A 22,829-nucleotide genomic window follows, 5' to 3' on the forward strand; every position below is an offset into this window, starting at 1 on the left:
GCATGTGTGTCTCACAAAAGTTGTTTCCCAGCTTTGTAGTTTAACTCTCTGTTTCTACTGGAGAAACTCATTGTGGCCAATATGCTCAAGGCAGTGTAGGTCCAGGCTGTATTTATTCGCTCACTTACCTCCTTGGCCCACGCCGGTTTCTCACTAGGACTCATCCCTTCTTTGTAATGATACAGTGGCTTCTTCTCCACAGGCCTCTGCTCCTGCCGCTGATGCTGAAGAGAAACCAAGTAGTCTCTCTCTTGCTTTAGTTGTCTCTGTAGCCTTTCTGCTTGTCTCTGTTCTTCCAACTGCTTGCGCTTATATTCCTGTCCAGATCAGGAAAGGAGAATAAAGAAAAGGCTAAATTATCATAGGGAAACCATTGGCCAGTACCAGGGAAGCATGCATTAGAAGCAAAAGATGACAAATAACAAAAGACCTTAATGCCAGCAAAACCACAAGAGGACACAGGGATGTGCCATAGAGATAAGGTACAGCCTCTGGTTAGCATCTGCACAGAATGTGGCATTTAATGAAAACACTACTGTTTTAATGGCAACCCCTACAGAACACCACCCTTCACAAAGTGACTTGTCCTTGATGAAGTGTAACCAAGAAAATGGCAACAATGACAACATCTGGAAGGTCAGAGCACAACCCCTGTAAGGAACTATCCACTTCCTGGTTTAGTCATTAAACTATTCAAACATGTACAATTTACAAAACAAAATAAGAACCTAAAGATACTGCCTAAATCATCTTTCGTTTGACAAAACTTGGACCAACAGAAACCATTAGCAAAAAACATGTACAGGCTAAAAAAAAAAAAAATCACAGTGCCACTGAATAAAAAGTTAAAAAAAAACACAAAAGATACACCAAGCAGCTCATTTGGAGAGCAGTGCGGTAAGACTAAAAAAAAAAACCACAACACTTCAAGTGGAAGCTGCCTGAGCAGGGAACACAAAATGTTCCCATCGTGAGGGTAAAACTAATAGTCTGCAAATGAAATATGACTCCAGAGCTGAGTGGTTTCCTACGGATGAGGGATACTCTGCTGTGATTGTATTCCAGCATGTTGCAAATGACTGCGAACATTACTCTGCAATAAACACAGTGGGTCTCAGAAACAGTCTGAACTTGTACTAAGACTGGATTCATGTTGAAGTTTTGCAAATGGCTGGCGTTAATAAAGAATGTGCAACAAGTATATTCAAAGTCATGACTTGGCACCCTGGGTCAGGAAACACATTAAGTTTTAGAAGATTTTCCAGGTCCACGAGGCTGGGTGGATCCCCATTTCCTGACTGGCACATGAGAGGAGACCACACACACACACACACACACCAGATGGACACGGAGCAGACCAGCGGGCTTGGCATTCCCATTACCAGAAGTAGAGCTTGTTCATGCAGTAGCTGCTGCTGTAAGATCTCTAACTGCCTCTGCTCCTCCTCCAGCTGTCGCCTGATGTACTCCTGGAGAGGCAGGCAGCAGAGAATGCAGAGGAACACAACGAGAGGGAGAGGGAGAGAGAAAGAACCAATAATTTCAAAGGTGAGAAGAAACTGCCAAGTAAAGTGAGGAAGGAAGGAGGGGAAAAAAATACCCAAACACCTCTTCACTAAACAGGAAAGATACCCTGCACCACAGCAAAAGCACTTCAGTGCAGTCAAAGGCACAACAGCAGCAGATGGAGACAGCTCAATGCTTTGCTGTGACTATCTGGTTTTGAGAACCCAGCTTTTGTTGTTATTGTTGTTAAGGTATTATCCATGTACTTTTTACTTTTTGGCCGTGTGGCATCTTAGTTCCCAGACCAGGGCTCGAACCTGTGCCCCCTGCAGCAGAAGCATGGAGTCTTAATCACTGGGAAGTCCTGAGAACTCAGCTTATTTTAAAACTTTTCATTATAGGCTCCCTCTTTACGGGCTACCTGAAATTAACAAGGCTATACAGTTCAGAGGCTCCCCACTGTAAGCAGTGGGGATAAAATAATGGCTGAATGCCGTCATGAACTGTCTTTGCAAAGGAACCATCCTGTAGTTTCACTGCACTGTCAGAACATGATTCTAACAAAGAGAGAAAGGGCCTGCATCGATGGCTCAGAGTCATGGAGACCAGAGCAGCATGAGTAGAAAAGCTCTTCTGAAGCGATGAAAGAGGAGGACTTGGCTCATTTATCATGCCTCAGTGCTACTTTCAAAGCAGGTGCCCTGGGCTGGGAGAAGCACGAAATCAAGGTGTCAGGGGACTTCAGCCTGGGGAGGGAGCCAGGTTGAATGAGCGGGCTTTGCCAAGGTTGTGCATTTGACTTCTTAAATAGGCGAGAATAGTTGCTGGAGCAAGAGTAAACACCAGCTTAACCCGAGCAGACCTAAGAGAAGGTGACCCACGGCCCAGAGGCGGCTGGCGCCGGTGCTCACGCGGGGCCATCTGTAGGGCTCCCGGGTCCCCGCTGTACCTGCTCGTGCTCTGCGCGTCTCCTCTCCTCCTCCCGGCGCATCTGCTCCTCATAGTGTCTGCGCTGCTCCCTCTCTTGCTGTTTCCGCAGCTCCTTCTCTCGCCTTTGTTGCTGTGGGGGCAACAAGCAGACAACCATGAAGGAAACCAGCGGGGAGAGCTGCAGAGCTGTGGCTATGACTGACTGTTCATGAGATGCCTGCACGCCTGCGGGCCCACATCTGTGCTATTTGGGGACACACTGGTCAGGATGCGGTGACAGCGATTCAGTATTTATCACACAGGTGAGCTCCCCAGGTTTATCCGTCTCCCAAGAAGTTCCCGTTCAGAGCATCCTCCCAGTTGGCTGATGGGGGTTTTCAAATCAGGGGTGGGTAACGGATGGATAGCTTCCCTGATGGCTCAGTGGTAAAGAATCTGCCCGTCAATGCAGGAGACGTGGGTTCAATCCCTGGGTGGGGAAGATCCCCTGGAGAAGGAAATGGCAAGCCACTCCAGTATTCTTGCCTGGGAAATCTAATGGACAGAGGAGGCAGGTGGGCTGCTGTCCATGGGGTCACAAAGAATCGGATATGACTTAGCGGCTAAACACCACCACAACTGATGTATAATAAATTAGTCATTATATATCATCAAGCTGTGAGAGTCTACAGACTTTAAAGCACATTCACAATGCAAATGCTATTTAATGTTTTTGACACCTTGTAGGGCATAAATGGGGCTTCGCTGGTGGCTCCGATGGTAAAGAAACTGCCTGTTAACGCAGGAGACCTGCGTTCAGTTCTTGGGTTGGGAAGATTCCCTGGAGAAGGGAATGGCAACTCACTCCAGCATTCTTGCCTGGAAAATTCCATGGATAGAGGAGCTTGGCGGGTTACAGTCCATGGGGTTGTAAAAGTTGGGCATGACTGACTTAATGACTAAACCACTAGGGCACATACAGATCAAGAAAGTAAAAACCAGAGAAGTGAAATGACATTTTCAAGTCTATTCAGTAATGATGGCTGAGGGTGCAACAGAATCCACTGACTCCCACCTAGTCCATTCCCCTTTCTATTGTCTTTCTTTTCTGGAGTGTTCATAAGTAAGTGTCAATTTCAACTTGTCACTCAAGTAAGATTGTGAGCTCAGGATCCGTCATCATCTCATACAATCACTATGTCTCTGAAAGTGACACTGTGGCAAGCACCTTTCATACTTTATCTTATTTAATTTTCACAAAAATTTTCTGAGACAGATATATAGTACTATTATCCCCCATTAAATGAGAAAACAGAGGCATGGAGAGATTAAGTAGTTGTTCAAGGTCATACTCACATGCAAGGTCATATTGAGTAAATGGTAAAGCTTGATTTGAAAGCCTGACAACATGACTCCAGTCTGAACTCCATCAGTACAGAAGATGAAGAGGCAACAGGAGTGACAGATCATAATTAATCCAGCTCTTCCTTATACTCAGTGAAGGAGAACATCTTAGGAGTAGTGGCAGGAGCCAAGGTTTCTCAGCCAGGGATGGTACCATTCCCCAATCCCTGGAGCATGTGGCATGTACGGGGGCATGCAGAAGATTTTCTGGTTGTTCCAGTGACTGGCGGGTCATGACTGGCATTTAGCCAGGGATGCTAAACACCCCACAATGTGTGGGACACACATACATTGCAAAGTATTTTCCCTGACCACACGCCTTTTGAGAAATACTGAAGCCTCTTTGGGTAGGAGCCCGGTACTGACATTAGGATTTCTTCTTCTTCAAACATGGCGTTTGGAGGGGATGACCAGAGGGTCTCTTCCCTTGTAACAGTCTCAACTGCACTTGGCTGAAGAAACACGAGTATCCAAGATATGATGGACTGTGACTGTATCACATTGATGAGCTGGCTCTAAAAAACCTGGAAATAGCTCTCTAGTGCAAAAACTTTGTCCCAGCCCCAGCTAAACCAATGACAGATTTTCAAAGCTTCCCAAAGAAGCCCCTTCTTGGCACCTGCAATCCTCTAGACCTGCTCTCTTCCAATAACCTCCAAGGATCATTTGAGACTCAATATCTATCACTTCCAGAACAAGATTTGCTTGTCCATATTAGATAGTAGGTGATGGGGAGCTTCTGGAAGACTACAGATACATGCCATCAAATACCTTGACCAGATCTGCATTTTCAAAAGGGCTCCTACCTGCCTAGAAATGGGCAGGACCAGAAGCTAAGAATGCAATGTGTGGCTGTTGGATGGGTCCAGGGCACCCATGAGCTAAGCAAAGGCAGCCAGAGAGTCAAAGTTTGTTATCGCTGCTGAGACACAGGCAAAAGGAAGAAAAACTAAAAAACTGTCTGGATTTCCAGTCAGTGCAAGGACTGTAGTGGACATCAACTTAGAAGAAGAAATTAGAATTAGGAAAAAATAAAATGGGCAGAATTTGGTGACTGTTGGGTGTGTGAGGCTGAGTGGTGAGTGAATTTCTGGTCCAGGAGCATGGCAGATGGTGTGATACAGAAGTTTAGGGAAGGGATGAGGCATGTGCTGGGGAAGAGAAATGAGTCAAGTTCCAGACAAGTGATTATTTGTTTTACAGAAAAATAATACAGGAGGATGGGAGTAGAAAACATCGTCATACGAACTGACTGAATAATTCGGATTAAAGACCCAAAACAGAGATATTTCCAACACTCAACCAAAGTGAATCAATGCCAGCACAGAGAATAAAATAATTATGTGTACAGATCTGGCTCCTGGCAGGAAACAGCCCTAATTTAGCTAACATTTCAAGCTTTTTTTTAACTCCTACCATCAGTCTCTTTCTTGAGGAAAAAAATATAATCAAAGCTTTTGACAATTTAGCTGATTTTTCTGTGAGGGATGTGTACACTTCCAGCCCTCTTTTTAGGAATCAATACTGTTTGATAATGACATGCCACTCAGGTCCCTGTGCAAGGTGTACACAGTATTGATTGCAACTCAGGAGGGTCTGGGCTTCCCAAGTACTCTGTAGTTTCTAAGAAAGACACTCGAAAGTGACTAATAATTAATAATGATCTCATCTGGCTCAGTCACCGCTAAGGCATGGAGGCCTCTGCCAGGGCTTCGGCTCCCGCGGTGAGACTGGAAAAACAAATCACTTCTCCAACCTTCCGAAGGCACCGTGCCAATTCCAGCTACCATGCCTCAATGTTAACGCCTTTCCAGGAAAAATGCGCCCTCTCCTCCCGGCTGTGGGACAGTTTGAGAGGACACACCAACACAGGTCCAAGAAAGACCAAGTCCCTGGCCTCCAGCAGACAGCTTTACAAAGATCTGAGGACTCTTGCTGGAAGCAGCAATTGAGGGCAAGGCCTGTGTTTGATCCCCACTGGACTGCCCCAGCCCCTCACCGGGGGCCTGGCACCTGGCCGGTACAGAGATTTTGTTGAACTGAACCAAGTATGAAACTCAGGGCAAAAGAAGACAGTACAGTACCATTTGGTGGCCCAGTGGTAAAGAATCTGCCTGCGTGACTTAGCACGCACGCACACCAATGCAGGAGATGCAGGTTCAATCCCTGGGGTGGGAAGATCCTCTGGAGAAGGAAATGGCAATCCACTCCAGTATTCCTGTCTGGGAGATCCCATGGACAGAGAAGCGTGGCGGGCTACAGTCCACGGGGTTGCAAAGAGTTGGATAAGACTGAGCAACTAAACAACAATAATAGTACCATCTTAATTTGGGGAGGGATTTCTATTCTTATCAATACTTATAGTTTAGAGCACACTGTACCTTATGTTATGGTTATTTGAGATGTCTCAACTACTCCACAATATAGATTGTGGACAGGGTCTCTGATGTACTCCAGTTTTTACTTCCTACTATATCCCATAAAGGGTCTGATACCATTGATGTCTGTCGTCTTACATACTATATATGGAGCAGCAAGAGAAAAGGAGACAGGCTCCCGGAACCTCAGGCCACTCCTTCACCCTATGATGCCCTCCTGGGCCAGAATATTCTTTTATGCTGAGTATAGGTGAGGCTTGGAATGCTTTTCTAAAAAGAGCCACCCATGATGGGCACTGGCATGGGATTTATTTTCCATCCTAGAGAAAGGAAGAAAAATAAAATAAGAGAATAAGACTCAGGGAATCAAAGTGAAGCTTAGAGAAATATACTGTTCCATGTCACACAGCTGGAAAATGGTGGCACCTCCAAGCAAGCCCAAGGCAGTCTTACTCCACATCCTTTCCCTCTACGCCCTATCTCCTGATCCCTAGTACCTGAAAGAATACTCTATCCATTGGAGATGTATCCAATCAAGATAGGATATCTCACTGCTTTTCTACTTACTGAATGTTCAGGTTGAATCTGAGTTTGATTCTTATGACATTCTGGTAGATTTGGGGAAAACACGATGCCTTTGTGTACAGGTTTTTGGACCTTCTATCTTTTACACATATCATGTTTCCCATTATACAGACTCAGAAGTAACATCCACATTTGAGAATTAATATCCCATAGCTGCAAAGAGACAGATCATTGCGGGGAAGAGAGTAGTTATGAGAGGCCACAGGACTTGGGGGAAAGAATGCCGGATCAGAAATAGGAAGACTAGATTCCAGTCCTGCTCTGCCACCGATATTAAGGCAAACACTGCAGACCACCCAGTCACAGTAAATATTTGTTTAATGAATGAGTGGATGCTGTATGACCTTGAGTGAATCACCTTAACCTACATCTTCAATGAGGGGGCAGATTAGGTGATCATACATGTTTGTTTCATTCAAAGAGTCTAAGCAAGAATGTGCTACATTGCAAAGTAAAAATTGACTAATTTAGAATGAGAAATGAGGCAAAGCAGAATTCTGCCTGCTCTTGGAGACCTCCACTCTTTTCATCCTGGGTGACTCCCTGGAAGTGGTGAGAGGGGACCCTACTGACTGTGGAAGACCAGAGGTGGCCTCCAGAGGACAGCACAACAGCCGGTGCAGGATCAAGTCAGGCTCCTTGGGAAGTACCTCAAACCATCCCCTAGACACAGGGGCTCTCGGTTCAAAGACACTCAAAATGAAAGGCTCCAGCGTGGTCTTTTGAGTTGACCACAGGGCATACATGCCGCCTTGCTTAAATAGGACTGTTCTGTGTAAAGTTGGCAGGAGCAGCACTTGTGACGAGAGGGATCAAGCTTCCGGGCATTCCACTTGCCCACTTTAACATTTGTGAACGTTGCTGTTTTGTAAAGACCACTGCATACCATCTACTGCAGGGGAAAAGGCCTGATTCCTTGCAACTGACTCTGGGATTCCAAGCCTTTTTTTATAGGACAGTTGTGAGAGTGATGATGAAGTAGTCTGCCAACTCCAAGTTCACTATACAACAAAGTAATCGGAATCACAACAAAGAATAATAATTATTCACGATAAGAACAAACGGTTTTGTAGAGCATCCTATGATGCCAGGCACTGTCCTAAGCCCTTCACTCATAGTCACTCATTTAGTTCTCACCACAACCTTTTAGGCACATACTACCATCATTATCCCCACTTGACAGATAAGGAAACCGAGGCACACACAGGCCAATGTCTTGCCCAAGCTCCCTCAGCTGGTAGTGCAAAGCCAGGTCTACACTCTGCATCTGGCTCTTTGAGATGTTGCCTCTACAGATATGAAAGACATCTATGGTGAAGACACCTACATATACAAAGTGAAGGATGTTGGTTGTATGAATGGTTTCTCAAGTGGCCATTTTCCATCTTTTCCACACAGAAACAGCAATCAGAGAACCATTGAGAAAACTAGTCCAACTAGATATACCTGATTCTTTTCTTTTTATATCTACTGAGTGAATGAGTGAGTGAAATTGCTCAGTCGTGTCCGACTCTTTGCAACCTATGGACTGTAGCCTGCCAGGCTTCTCTGTCTACGGGATTTTTCCAGGGAAGAGTACTGGAGTGGGTTGCCATTTCCTTCTCCAGAGGATCTTTCCGACCCAGGGATTGAACTTGGGTCTCCCGCATTGTAGACAGATGCTTTACCATCTGAGCCACCAGGGAAATCTTATATCTACTATACACTATTAAAGATAAACCATCCAACCTACTCATTTAGAACTTTCCTGGAAGATTAACAGCCTACATGAAACTCTTCCTTTCACTTTCCAGCCAGCTTTTGATCAGTAGGCAGCCTCATGGCTAAACACTGTATGAGCATATATGTGCCAAACTTGTCTTTAAGCATGTAGAACGGAGAACCAAAGTTCTAAGCAGACTGAGCTTCGAGAAGGCTTCATGAAGAATTTTGGTACTGTCTCTCTGGATGCTGGTCAGTGTGATTATTTCAGGAGCTCCTATTACCTTTGAGCTGCAGTTTCTTTGGGGAGACTCTCTACTTGGGTTTTCCTGGGTTTCATATAGAGGAACAAGATGGCCCAGTGGACACCCTGGGTACCTATGACTCTGTAGGTTAGTGTAAAAGTCAGTGTACAAGTGCAGATGTAACTCTCAAATTTCTGCTGCAACCGTCATTCTGAAGACTTAACATGAGACTCTCATATTGAAGCCTATGAAAAGAAGCCCATTATACACCAGTTTATTAATACAATGTCTATAGAGAGGGTCACTGCTGCTCATCTGGGATACTGGTGAATGTGCTAAATTATATCATATGGAGAAAGGTTGCAGGAACTGGTGACATTTGGGCAAGATGGCAACTACCATTGCCTTCAACATTTCTGGGGCTGATGTGGAAGCCATTTGAGTTTTGTTTGGTATACTCTGTTTTAATGCAGGGATAGCACAAGGATTTGAATCAATAACAGGATACATTTTCTAACAGTAGGAGTTGTTAAAAAATAGAATAGGCCACCTCAAGCCTCTGAAAATAAAAGCAGAGATGATACACTAAACAGGTTAAATGACTGTGATGAGTACTGTCAAAGGGTCTCTTGCTTTGAGAGAACTGGCTTAGACCACTTTTGAGGTTCTTCATGTTCCCCAACCTTTCTGAGTTTTTGAAACTGCTCATTGACTGAAGAATATAAGAGTGAAACGAAAACAATTGGATTTAAATGTCATATGATATAATACTTTCTTTGAAACTATTTTTTCATAGTTATATGATTGGGAACAACTAAGAATAATGATTGTGAAACACAAGAGATGCAAAGTAGATTTAAGAGAGATTCCATGAAGACCCTGGACAATGCAAGGCTGCTGTAATGTCCATTCCTCCCTGTGGTTTAAAAGGAAGTGACTTAGCAGCAGCAGCTAACATCCCTCTAAGCTGCCCTAGCTATACCAAGGGCCAGAAACTGCTTAATGATGTTTCTCCCACCCCCCAACCCCCGGTATGAAATGCTATGGGCTTCCCTGGTGGTTCAGCAATAAAGAATCCGCCTGCCATGCAGAAGACACAGGACACGCAGGTTTGATCCCAGGCTCGGGAAGATCCCCTGGAGAAGGGTTTGGCAACCTACTCCAGTATTCTTGCTTGGAGAATCTCAGAGGAGCTTGACAGGCTACAGTCCATAAGAGTCGCAAAGAGCTGGACATGACTTAAACGACTGACCACACATGAAATGCTATAACTATAAAGTATTACATATCCTTCCCATTCCTTGAAAATGTAGGAAGAAGTCTGAACAAAAGGATTTCAAATATGAGTAGCATTTTAAGCTGCAGACCAGAAATGGCAGCCCAACTTCCTCACCTGGTCAGGCGACCCCTTCCATCACAGGAACTAGGTGACAAAGCAGACAAACCCAGACTGCTGCAATCATGGCAAGTAAGTCAGAATAGGGAATCATTCTGGGATCCATCGGAAAGTAGGGTTTCCTGCACTCATTCCTACAGCATCCTGAAGCACGTGCCTGAATGACATGCACGTGTGATGCGGAAGCCCGTCAGAGGCAGTGGGCAGGCCCTGCCCCAGGCAGTAAGCATCCACTTTGCCAGCCTGACTCCCAGCTGTTTCATAATATCTGTTCAGTTTGTGAAATAACAGGGCAAAAGCCCAGCTAGAAAGCGTTCAATCTTCATGCTGATGCTAACAGCGTCCAGGAAGAAAGGGCTGCTCTGGCCCCCAGCCGCGGCTGTGGCTCGCAGCCCTCATTAGGGTACCTACAGCTCATGATTAAGTGAATTAAAGGCAGCTTCTCAGCAGTGCCAGCGAGTTAACACTCCAGGTCCCAAAATGGGAGACTTATTCTTGTTCACGGTGCTTTCTTCCGGTGGAGGGCCTGGGATTGTGGCCCGTGGGTAGGAATGCAGCAATCCCTGTCTCCTGCCCGCTCAGGCCACAGTGGGCTGTGAGCCCTCACCTGGAAGAGAGATGACTCGGAGCAGCCACAGTAGGCAGACAGATGATAGGAAAGAAAACCATTCCCCTATATGCGCAGCTCTTTTCTTGATTATTCATTCAGGTACTTACTTGGTGCCAGGGACTGTTCTAAGAGCTTTGTATGTAGTACCTCGTTTAACCCTCAAAACTGTTACTGTCCCATTTTATAAATGTGCAAGGCTTCCCCGGGGGCTCAGTGGTAAAGAATATGCCTGCGATGCAGGAGATGTAAGAGATCTGGGTTTGATCCTTGGGTGGGGAAGATCCTCTGGAGGAGGAAATAGCAACTCACTTCAGTATTCCTGCCTAGAGAACCTCATGGACAGAGGAGCCTGGTGGGCTACAGTCCATAGGGTCGCAAAGAGTCGGACACGACTGAGTGAATAAACAACTACATAAAGTTGGAAACTGACACGTAAAGAAGTCATGTCTTGCCCAATATCACAAAAGTGGCAGAACCAGGATTCAAACCCAGGAAACCCTCTGTCTCGCTTTTCTTTTTTTTTGATGTAGGCCATTTTTAAAGTCTTTATTGAATTTGTTACAATATTGCTTCTGTTTTATGTTTTGACTTTTTGGTCCTGAGGCATGTGGGATCTTACCTCCCCGACCAGGTATCGAACCTGCACCCCCTGCATTGGAAGGCGAAGTCTCAACTACTGGACCGCCAGTGAAGTCCCCCGGGGTAATCTCTTACCATATCCTTTACTGTCCTGTTTCTTTCTTTCTAGCAACAGGGTCCCTCCCAAAGTGCTGTGTCCCTAGGGCCCAGAAGCTTACTATTCAAGCATCACCGGACCTCTACCTCTTCAGGTGTTTTGTTTAGGTACTGGTAGGAGGTGAGACCTGGTGCAGTCACTGGTGGCAACGATGGGACTGTAATTACACAGTGTTGGAAGTGACAGCAAGAAATACTGATGAGACTCCATCACAAAGCAGAGTTTCCCCAGGAGAAGGTTCTCTGAGGGTTGGCTAAGAAGGAGACCTTCCAGGGTGACAGCTGAGCCTGCAAGATGAGGTATATTCAGAAGGCTGAAGAGTGGGCTGTGTGCTGGCACTGGATATCCAGGATGCCAGCTATGTTAACAGTAGAGGCAGACCCTGGCCAATCAACAAGAGGGGTGCTCTCAGAGAAGAGCCCTCAAAAAGGGATGGAAAAGTAAATGGGGAAGGTATATTAAAGAACGAAGGACGACAGGCAATGGAAAATGCTATTCAGAAAACCCTTAAAACCAAACAACAACAACAAAAATAACAACTCTGAAATCACCAGTTGCAAAATGACAATAAAATATTCACCCAACAACGTCAATCTGTTCTTCTGTCAGGCATCGTGCCAACCCTTCTTTACCTAAGATTCCAGCTACTTCTCAACAATCCTACCAAGTGAATAGTATCTCAATTGTGTATATAAGGAAGCTGAGGGTCAGAGAGGCCAAGTATTTTGCCCAAGGTCACACAGCTAGAATGAAATCTTGGTCTCCACATCTTCAAAGCCAGCGTACTTTGCCCCTACACTAATCTGCTAGCCAGTCAGTTAAAAAGTGGATTATTTTTTTTTTTCTTCTAATGAACATAACCAAATCATTCCTAGTATTATAACAGATATTCTTTCCAATGTATGAATAAAAGTTTACCTGTCAGTACATTTATTTTAATAAACTCAAGAAGGTTTTACTGCTGCACATAAAAGAATACACTTTTGGAAATTATATCTCAGACTTCAGCCAAAGGCATGCACTCCAGTAATACTAACAGCTAATATTTATTGAATAAGTGCTAGGTGTTGCTGCTATTCTAGACTCATTTAGTCTTTACAACAGGCCTGAGAGGTAAATGCTGTTGTTATTTCTAGTTTTACAGGCAAGGAAACGGAAAGGCACAGGAAAGTTCAAGAACTTACATATAAATGGAAGCAAACATCAGCCAAAATACTATCCTCAACAGAAGTTCCCCAAATGCTCTTCTCAAAGAAGCTTCCCTTGGCAGGATTGTTGCTCACTGACTCTTAAAGAGACATGTAACTCCCCCCTGGTTCCCCTTCCCTCTTTTTGGTCTGAAAGCATCTGGGAGAAACTACTTAGGTCCCAAAGAGTAACCTCTCCCACCAGCGGCTTTCCTGGACTGGGGCTCCAGCTGCCACAGCTTCTGTGAGGCTGGCCTAGTCACCTGAGTGAAAGTGAATACTGAGAGATGATGTGAGCAAATCTGACCACAATGGACAAGCAGGTAATTATGATAGGTTCTCCGAATGGAAGCATGAGATGGTGCCTGTTAGCCACGTTTAACCCGGATTCGACGAGTCCATTGAGCGTGAGATCTGTCTAGTTTTTGCGTGTGTGCTGAGTCACTCAATCATGTCCAACTCTTTGCGACCCCATGGACTGTAGTCCGCCAGGCTCCTCTGTCCATGAGATTCTCCAGGCAAGAATATTGGACTGGTTAGCCATGACCTCCTCTAAGGAATCTTCCTGACTCTTGCTGGTTGATAAAGCCAAGTCTTTCAAAACCATTTTCCTGGTGAATCCTCACAACAGGTTTGGTGGTGGGAACACACTTTGTTAGGAGCCTCCCTGTAGGGCTCAGTAAGCTCTGTGGGGACCAGAAAGCTGCCCGGGCAAGCAGGTGGCACACAGTGGCCCAAATCCAGACCTTCTGCCTTGCCGAGCAGGTTGCTTCCCTTCCCCCAAAGCAGAGAGGAAGCGGCTGTGTTTTCAAGAGAGGACTACACCAAAACTATATTTTGGATGTCCTATTTGTCACTGAAATGAAGAGATGCTGTTGGCTCACTACTTTGGTCAGCATTCTGAAGAGCTGGCCCTATAACTCGATTCTCCACTTGAATATTTGGTTTTCTCTGCAACAACATCGAAGAAGGCAATGGCAACCCACTCCAGTACTCTTGCCTAGAAAATCCCATGGACAGAGGAGCCTGGTAGGCTGTGGTCCCTGGGGTCGCACAGAGTTGGACACGACTGAAGTGACTTAGCAGCAGCAGCAGCAACAGCAGCAACAACATCAAACCTACGTCTTCATTGGTCTTCTGTGCTCAATTCTCCTGCTCTACTCTAGTCCTCAGAGAATTTAGTTCCCAGACTCTCATCCTCTCAATGTCTACTTCCATGACCATAAACCAGTAATTCCCATTTCTCTCCCCATTATTGATCCTTCTTCTATGGCTCTATCTGTATAATCCAATTGCATCCTTGGTATCGCCACTGGCTGCCCCATACATATCTGTTTTTAAAACTTTTTATTGGCTTATGTATTTATTTTTGGCTGTGCAGGATCTTCGTTGCTGCATGGGCTTTTCTCCAGTTACAGTGAGTCGCGGCTAGGCTATTCTGTAGTTGTGCAGGCTTCTCACTGCGGTGGCTTCTCTTGTGGAGCACAGGCGCTAGGGCACACAGGCTTCAGTAGTTGTGGCATGTGAGCTCAGGAGTTGCAGTTCTCAGGCTCTAGAGCACAGGCTCAATAGTTGTGGTGCATGGGCTTAGTTGTTCTGCAGCAAGTGGGATCCTCCTGGACCAGGGAGCAAAGCTGTGTTTCCTGCATGGGTAGGTGGATTCTTTACCACTGAGCCACCAGGAAGGCCCAGATAAATCTTTAACTTACTGGTGTAACTTACTACATTCCAAACTGATCTCATCCTCTGCACCCAAACCCAGTCCTCTATTTGAATGCTCCAGCCTGACACTGGGGAACCTTCTGTGACCACCGCCCTCCTTCATGGAAGACATGTGATCAATCACCACGTCCTGCACAATCTATACGCTCCATCTCTCTCAAATATGCCCATCTCCATCTCCACCATCCATCCTCCTCCACCTCTCCATCTCTTTACTCCATCTCCACCAACCACATCCACCTAAAAGCACAGCCCTCTCTGGCCTGGGTGAACCAGTCTCTCCTATCCACTGCTACTTCCTCCCAATCACTTTCCTTGTAGCAGCTGAAGTTTCACTTTAAAAACGCAGATTCGATTATATCCCCTTGGTTGAAATACGTCAACGACTTCCCACTATTCTTAGAGCAAAATATGACATTCCTTAAGCAGGCTTATGAAGCCCAGCAACACTGTGCCTTGGCTTCCCTCCCTAGCATCTCTGCATGCCCCTCAATGCCTTCGGCTGGATACTGACCGACAGGCCTCCACACCAGTCTAGGCTCCCACCCCTGCGGCCTGCTCCCTTACCACATTATACTTTTCTACCATAGCGATCTGGCAAATGGTCATGAATGGTTAGTTGGATGGTTATTTGCCTAATGCCAGTCTCCCTCACAGATCTCACCTGTACAAGAACAGGCCATTCCCAATGTCTAGCATGGTTGTCTGCACAGTGGAGCTAAGCATTCACTAAATGTATCAAGTCACTGCCTGTAAGAATAGGCAGTCACTTGAATTAAAAAAGTTTTAATTCAACTGCAAGCTTAAACAAAGAAATATTTGAGTCTATAGTCCCTAAAAGCCCCATATTGTGTGCTTTGTCACTCAGTTGTGTCCAACTCTTTGTGACCCCATGGACTGTAGCCTGTCAGGCTCCTCTGTCCATAGGGATTCTCTAGGCAAGAATACTGGAGTGGGTTGCCATGCCCTCCTCCAGGGATCTTCCCAACCCAGGAATCGAACCCAGGTCTCCCGCATTGCAGGTGGTTTCTTTACTGTCTGAGCCACCAGGTAAGCCCTAAAAGCCCCAGGCACTCATAATAAAAAAGTTAGAGGCTTATAGGGAATTTTAGACTCTAGGCTCTCATTTAGTATGTCAGTGCCCAACTATTATTGGACAATGAGATATTTGTTGTATTTAATTTTTTTTTTCCTGGTGATGGAACCATAGTGATATAATATCTTCCAGCTTGTTTTTATAACTGGTTGATGTCACTATGGCCTTGAGGCACCAAATGAGATCTAGGTGACTTAAAGATTAAAACTTACTACCATGGAGTAGGTTGGTGCTCTTGGGGTCAGTGTCATTAATTTCTGTGACTGAAAGATACTCTCCCCAGAATGAGGGTATAGAAGGCTCTCAGCAAGTTGAAAAATATATATAGTAATTATGAATATCATTTCAAAACTCTTGAGAAGAATCAAGCATCATAAATCATCTTCCCAAGGTTAGTCTGAAAAGATGACCAGAGTAGGCACCCCAATACCTCAAGGTCCTGATTCCTGGACTCTGACTCTATGAAAAGTTGTTCATTGTCTAAGCCAAGAATCAGAAATTTTTATTGAACTGAGTAAAGATAGAGGAAGCCCTCTATGTGCTTTTTCTCATTATTGATGGGCTCATTCAGCTTAGCTAGGTTTAATCCAATTCCTGGAACTTAGTTATAAATTGCACTTTATTATTGGTCAAAGAGGAGTTGTGTGCCTACCATTTAACTGGCCTGAAGCCACGTCCTTTTCATGAAGCTGATAAATGATCACAATTCAGTGTACAGTCAAAGTCCTTCTAAGAATACACAGATCCTGATTTAGATCCTAGCCACCCACATGCTTACCTATAAATAGCAAAGGACAGGCAGGGATTCCTTAGAAACCTCTGGTCAGAGGTGACATTTGAAATCACTTTGGAAGTCGAAGGGTACAACCTACATAGCCTCACGTCACCAAAGGGTTGTCTGTGTGCCTGCTCAGTGGTTCAGCTGTGTTAGACTCTTTGAGACTGCCTGGACTAAGCCCACCAGGCTCCTCTGTCCATGGAATTTACCAGCCAAAAATACTGGAGTGGGTGGCCATTTCCTACTCCAGGGGATCTTCCTGACCCAAGGATCAAAACTGTGTTTCCTGCATTGGCGGGCAGGTTCTTTACCACTGTGCCACCTGGGAAGCCCAAATGAGGTGTCTGAAGGGCCTTTATTTGGAAAAGGGAATGTATATTACAGGATGCCAGCACAAGGCCACCTGACTCACGATGAAGTGAAATTCACAAGCCTAACTACGGACTTTGGCTGCTTCTCTGTGACCACATGGTATGAGTTCCTACTCAGAACCAGAACAGAGTGGTCATCAGGGCAGGGCAGCAGGTGTGGATGGGATCCAGCAGGTGAGGAGGCAGGAGAGAAGTCCTGGCGGTAGGGACAGTCATTACTTAGGGGTTCAGAACTTACGGCCATCTGAGTATTTAGCATTTCCTTTTTTCTCTATTGAGCAACAGGGGTAAGATAAAGGATCAAAAGATAAAGGCGGTATAATCTCTTGATCCCTTGTGGTCACAAGCATTTCTGATTCTGGTGAGAAGCTGGGGCGTGTGGACGTGGCTGCCCAAAGCAAAGTATTGCCACGCACGCCTTCCGTATCTGCAGGGACATAGAAGGTGTGCCCCTCTGGAAGCTGTGCTCCACTGAGTCTAAACTTTGCCTTGCATCCATTAGAGGCTCCAGAAAATGCAGCAAAAGAACAGACACAAGGAGGCCTTGGCAGGAGCTCTGACTGGGAGACTCAGAGACAGAATCTAGTTCGAAGATGAGAACCTACTGGGCACAGCTTCTTTGACCTTGCTCAGAGATCCTTAAATTCTCAGAGTAAAAGACCACAGAAGCTGGGGCCAGGAGAAGACTATGGAAAACCACACTGACCCTGGCTTACCAGGGGAGAGGCAGGACAGACACAGTGACAGTGGCTGGGCTCTGGAGTCCAATCCACTGGGTTTGAAACCTGGTTTTGTCTCAAGCTGTGTGACTGTTAGCAAGTTGTTAACCTCTCTGAGACTCAGCTACTTTATCTTTAAATAGGGCAATTATTGTGAAGATTATATGAAACAACTCACATGAAGTACTGGACAGAGTCCCTGTCCTATGGTTAAGTGCTTTATAATCCTTAGGGCAGAAAGTGAAGAAGAACTAAAGAGCCTCTTGATGAAAGTGAAAGAGGAGAGTGAAAATGTTGGCTTAAAGCCCAACATTCAGAAAACTAACATCATGGCATCCAGTCCCATCACTTCATGGGAAATAGATGGGGAAACAATGGAAACAGTGTCAGACTTTATTTTGGGAGGCTCCAAAATCACTGCAGATGGTGATTGCAGCCATGAAATTAAAAGATGCTTACTCCTTGGAAGGAAAGTTATGACCAACCTAGACAGCATATTTAAAAGCAGAGACATTACTTTGTCAACAAAGGTCCGTCTAGTCAAGGCTACGGTTTTTCCAGTGGTCATGTGTGGATGTGATAGTTGGACTATAAAGAAAGCTGAGCACCAAAGAATTGATGCTTTTGAACTGTGGTGTTGGAGAAGACTCTTGAGTCCCTTGGACTGCAAGGAGATCCAACCAATCCATCCTAAAGGAAATCAGTCCTGAATATTCATTGGAAGGACTGATGTTGAAGCTGAAACTCCAATACTTTGGCCACCTGATGGAAGAGCTGACTCATTTGAAAAGAACCTTGATGCTGGGAAAGATTGAGGGCAGGAGGAGAAGGGGACGACAGAGGATGAGATGGTTGGATGGCATCACCGACTCAATGGACATGGGTTTGTATGGACTCCGGGAGTTGGTGATGGACAGGGAGGCCTGGCGTGCTGCGGTTCATGGGGTCACAAAGAGTCAGACACAACTGAGTGACTGAACTGAACTGAATTGTTAGGAATTGTCATTCTACAGCTTGATGAAAAGAAAAATATATATATAATGTTAAATAAATCATAAGAAGTATGAAAGGAAGAAAATCTAAAACAAAATAATATGATGCATTCTCTGAAAAGATTTTGTGCCAACTGAGGATCTAGGTTCAAAGGCCAAGAGTTCTTGTGTAAAAATTTTTAAAAAAGAAGAAAATCTAGATGTGTGTGTGTGTACATACACATGTACATGTCTGCCTTCTTGACTATGTTGAATGTTTTATGGGATGACAATGGGGACTTTCTAAGTTAAATGGTAAATGCCTTTGTGCTCAGTTGTGTCTGGTTCTTTGCAGCCCTATGGACTTAGACTGTCAGGCTCCTCTACCTTTGGAATTTTCCAGGCAAGAATACTGGAGCGGGTTGCCATTTCCTCCAGGGGATCTTCCCAACCCAGGGATCGAACCCATGTCTCTTGCATCTCCTGCATTGGCAAGTGGGTTCTTTACCAGTAGCACCACCTGGGAAGCCCAAATGCCTTTAGCCTGAGACTAAGTGTAGCAAATCACTAGGTAAGGAGCTCTTTGGCCAGACAGGGTAAAGGCAAATGGTCAAGATTTTCAGAGTGTGATGCTCCAATGAGATGAAGGCCTTGGTAAATGCTCTTGGAAGGAATAAACCACAAGCCAGGAAAGAAGCAGGAAAGGCAGGACTGGGGAGCACTGCTGGGCTCAGGAGAAAGGTTCGATTAGAAGTCAGGAGGAGAAAGTCTTGGATCCAAACAGCAGCAGCCCTTGGCCCTCTGGAGACTCAAGAGACTGAAGGAAATGGTGCACTGCTGGGCTGGAAGCCTCTACAAGAGGCTGCAGCCTGCCTGAGTGGGTGGAAGGAGGTGATACCGAGGCGTGGCTGCAAAGACCTGTCTGAGAATTTCAGTGTGTGCCCAAGAGAGTAACCGGGGGTGATGCAGGCACCTCTACTTTCCCACTTTGTATTTCACTTCTGAGAGCTGGCTAATTAACACCCACACTTCCCTTCGCCCTGCCCTAGCTGTCTCCTTTGAAGGCATTCGCCCCTGAGCACGATAGCACCTCTGTCTACCACAGTGTAGTTCTGAGAACAGAGAACGGTAGGTGACCTTCAAACCTCTCATGGGCTGAGTGCGCATCATGCCGACAACATCCTAGACTTACTTAGATTGGAAAGAGCTTCATTTGCCTGCTGCTGTGGGCAGATGCTTACAAGGTTCAGTTGTGCAGATCACAGTTCAAGGCTCTGATTACATTCCATACCTACTGCTTCAGGGCCTGCATGGCTATGGAAAGCAGGGAGACCTGGGTGTGAATCCTGACTTTGTACTTCCTGGCTCTGAGACATGGGACCAATGACTTCTCCTCTTTGAACCTCAGTTTTTCCTTCATTAAACAGAGATATGTGCTCCTTGCACAAGAGATCAAGATACATATAAAGAGGTGATAGTAGGTGATGAGATCCTGGGTTAAGCAAAGCATTTCACCCAGTGTTTGGCACACAGAAGTCATTCAATCATCGGAACTGTTGGGTGTTGCTGGTCTGCATATTAACACTCCAGGGACATAGTGAGGTTGATGGGATTTATTGCAAACCGGTACGGAGGCCCTCACTGATTTAAGCCAGGAAGGCTGGACCTGGATGTACCATTTAAAAAGCAACCTGCTCCCGGAGTCTGCAATTCACCACCCTCTGACTGCAGTGGCCACTCGACAGAGCAAGTGAATTGCAATCAACTGTTAATGAGGAGCAAGATGGTGTTTGGGAGAACCGTAAAATTACTCCCCCATTACTGTGCACTCGGTGAAACTTTCATCTGCCATCCAACTTCCCCAACAGCTGTGGTCGCTCAGCTTCCTAATTGTCTAGAGACTTTGATTTACCTGGCACAGGAAGGAGGCCCTGGACCAAAGTTCTTGGAAGGAGGCTTTAATGAACATCTGTAAGACCACATGTGAAGAGTCTGGCCCAGGATAAGCCATGGCTGGTGGTACAAGTTCCCTCACACCTGCTGGTGAAGGCAAGTCATGCCCACCAGCTACAGGACAGGAATGCTTCTCTAGAAAGAGAGAGCCACAGGGTGTTGGCAAGGCTTGCCTTGCGTTGAACACCTATATCAAGGTGTGTGTGGAAGGACTTGTGAAATGCCTTCTCCAGCATTCAGAACAGTAACAAAGGAGTAGCAGTAGCAGCAGGCAGGCCCTGCTTTTCCATACTTGACATTTCACTTCTCTGCCTGATCTCTGTGTTCACTGTGTTCTAATTAATGCCTATCTTCCACCTCTTGATCACTGACTCATTCACTCGTATATTAGCTCCTTCATTCCACAAATATTTAGGAGGCATCTAGTATGTAATGGGTACTGTTTCAGACACTAATATCTAGATATATGGGGCTTCCCTGGTGGCTCAGATGGTAAGGAATCCGCCTGCAATGCGGGAGACCTGGGTTTGAGCCTTGGGTTGGGAAGATCCACTGGAGAAGGGAATAGCAACCCACTCCAGTATTCTGGCCTGGAGAATGCCATTGACAGAGGAGCCTGGAGGGCTACAGTCCATGAGGTCTCGGAGAATCAGGTACAACTGAATGACTAAGCACATACACATCTAGATACATAATATTGAGATACACAGTGATAAAAAGAAAAGAAAAAGAGAGATAGAAAAGGCATAAAACATCCTGTCCACAAAGAGCTTACTTTCTAGTGGGGAGAGACAGACATATGACACATAGACTACACAGGTGTGAAGGTGATTGAGAGATACATAAGAAAAAAATCCAACAGGGAAGGGCGACAGGACATGATAGAGGGAGGGGCTGAGAGTTTAAGTGAGGGAGTCAAGGAGGTCTCACTAAGAAGGTGATACCTGAGTAAGACTGAAAGGGGCTGAACCCTTCACCTGTCTTTCTGATGTGACCACACCAAGGTCACACCACCCCCACTGGTTAAGTGCCCTTGGCCACCTCCTCCTTCGCAGTTCAGGTGTGAGTGCTGCAAGCAGGCTACAGCCTCAGGAGGGTGACCGAGGGCCACGGCGGACACCCAGGAAGGGACCCCAGGTACCAGGGCACGTCCTCACCTCCTCCAGCCGCCGCCGCTGCTCCTTCTGCTCCTCGATGCGCTTCTGGCGCTCGGCCAGCAGCTGCCGCTTGTGCTCCTCATTCTCCCGCTGCTGCTGTTCCAGCTGCTGCCGCCGCAGGGCCTCGGACCGCTCCTTGTTGGCCAGCTGGAGCCTCAGGAAGTCCCGCCGCAGTGTCGACTCCCCGGGCAGGTTGAGAATGGAGCTGTAGGCAGGAGAGAGAGACAGATCAGGGGCCACTTCAGGTGGGGTCATTGCTACCCTGGGGTCCCCATGGAGAAGGAGAGCCAGGCAGGTACCGTGACCCACCTGTGCTGGGGAGAGGCTCTCTGAGCCTCCATCAATTCCACTGCTCACCTCGGCAAAGAAACAGAGTCCAGGGAACTAACTCGAGTCCAGCCTCCCCTTCAGTGTGATTACTGCAGGCAGAGGCTGTCTCCATCGCCATAGAGCTGTCCCATTCTTGAGTTCATCACTTCTCTCCAGGACGGTCCACAGAGCTCCTCCCTCACCTTCTATTTCTAAAAAGCTTTTTTGAGTACCGCAAGCCCCGAGTCCCAGACTGGTTTATTTTCACTTTTAAGAAAGAATTAAGCAAGAACTAAGCCAACAAATAAAAATGAATAATCAGAAGCAGCGAGGGAGCCTGCTCTACATAGATGGATACATCCTCAACCACTTCACCTCCTAGAACGCAAGCTACAGACTCCTTGGTTCTGCCCAGCAGCCCAGCCAGGAGGAGGGGAATGTTCAAACAGACCTCATCTTTTTAATATTTCTGGCAGCTTCCTCTTGAGATAAATCGATTAAATAATCACTGAATGCCTATTATGTGGCAGGCACTGCAATAGGCTCTAGTGGATACAGCAGCAACTAAACATATTCTCTCTAGTTATTTTCTTGTGGGGAAGAGAGACAAATTCTACAAATAACATCATTTCAGATATTAATAGGCTCTACAGAAGACAAAAAAATGTAAGTTTTAAGAGAGACAGTGGCAGGGAGCTTGGGAGTGGATGAAGGCTCTCTTTTAGATCAGGGAAGATCTCTCCTAGAAGGTGATGGTTGAGCTAAGCCCTAAATGTTGAACATGAAGAGGTAAGGGAAGACTCTTTCGGGCAGAAAGAAAAGTAAGTTTAGAGGCTTGTCATGGCAACAAGGGTGGCCTTTGTAGGGGACTGAATCCCAAGCTCTCTTCCCAGAGCAGAGTGAATTAAAGCAAGAAGGGTATAAGAGGAGGGCAGAGACGGGGAGACAGGGTAAAGCAGGAGGCTGTGGACACCATGTGTGGAACATTCATCAGCAGGAAAGTAACAGGATCAGATTCATGTGGCTGCTCAGTAGATGCTATTCTGCAAGGTGTATGAGGGCAAGCAAGGCCACCCATTGGGCTGCTACTGCAGTG

The 22,829-nt window shown here is 46.0% G+C and overlaps 1 protein-coding gene across 23 annotated transcripts in view; it reads right to left on the reverse strand.

The window, feature by feature from the left end:
- The window catches only part of TNIK (TRAF2 and NCK interacting kinase), a 403,607-nt gene that overhangs the window by 75,036 nt on the left and 305,742 nt on the right, over positions 1 to 22,829 (reverse strand). For 12 of the 23 annotated variants that reach the window (XM_081570902.1, XM_081570908.1, XM_081570910.1 and 9 more), the window contains 4 exons: positions 21,425 to 21,629; positions 2,456 to 2,566; positions 1,383 to 1,469; positions 129 to 317 (listed from right to left, as the gene is read on the reverse strand). In XM_081570902.1, coding sequence (XP_081427028.1) covers positions 129 to 317; positions 1,383 to 1,469; positions 2,456 to 2,566; positions 21,425 to 21,629 — 592 coding nt within the window. The remainder of the gene's footprint in view (positions 1 to 128; positions 318 to 1,382; positions 1,470 to 2,455; positions 2,567 to 21,424; positions 21,630 to 22,829) is intronic. The other 11 variants (XM_081570916.1, XM_081570915.1, XM_081570911.1 and 8 more) reach the window with 1 other exon arrangement.

This window comes from Giraffa tippelskirchi, chromosome 2 (genome assembly GCF_054371585.1).
Source record: "Giraffa tippelskirchi isolate mGirTip1 chromosome 2, T2T-mGirTip1v1.2.pri, whole genome shotgun sequence".
NCBI lineage: Eukaryota > Metazoa > Chordata > Mammalia > Artiodactyla > Giraffidae > Giraffa > Giraffa tippelskirchi.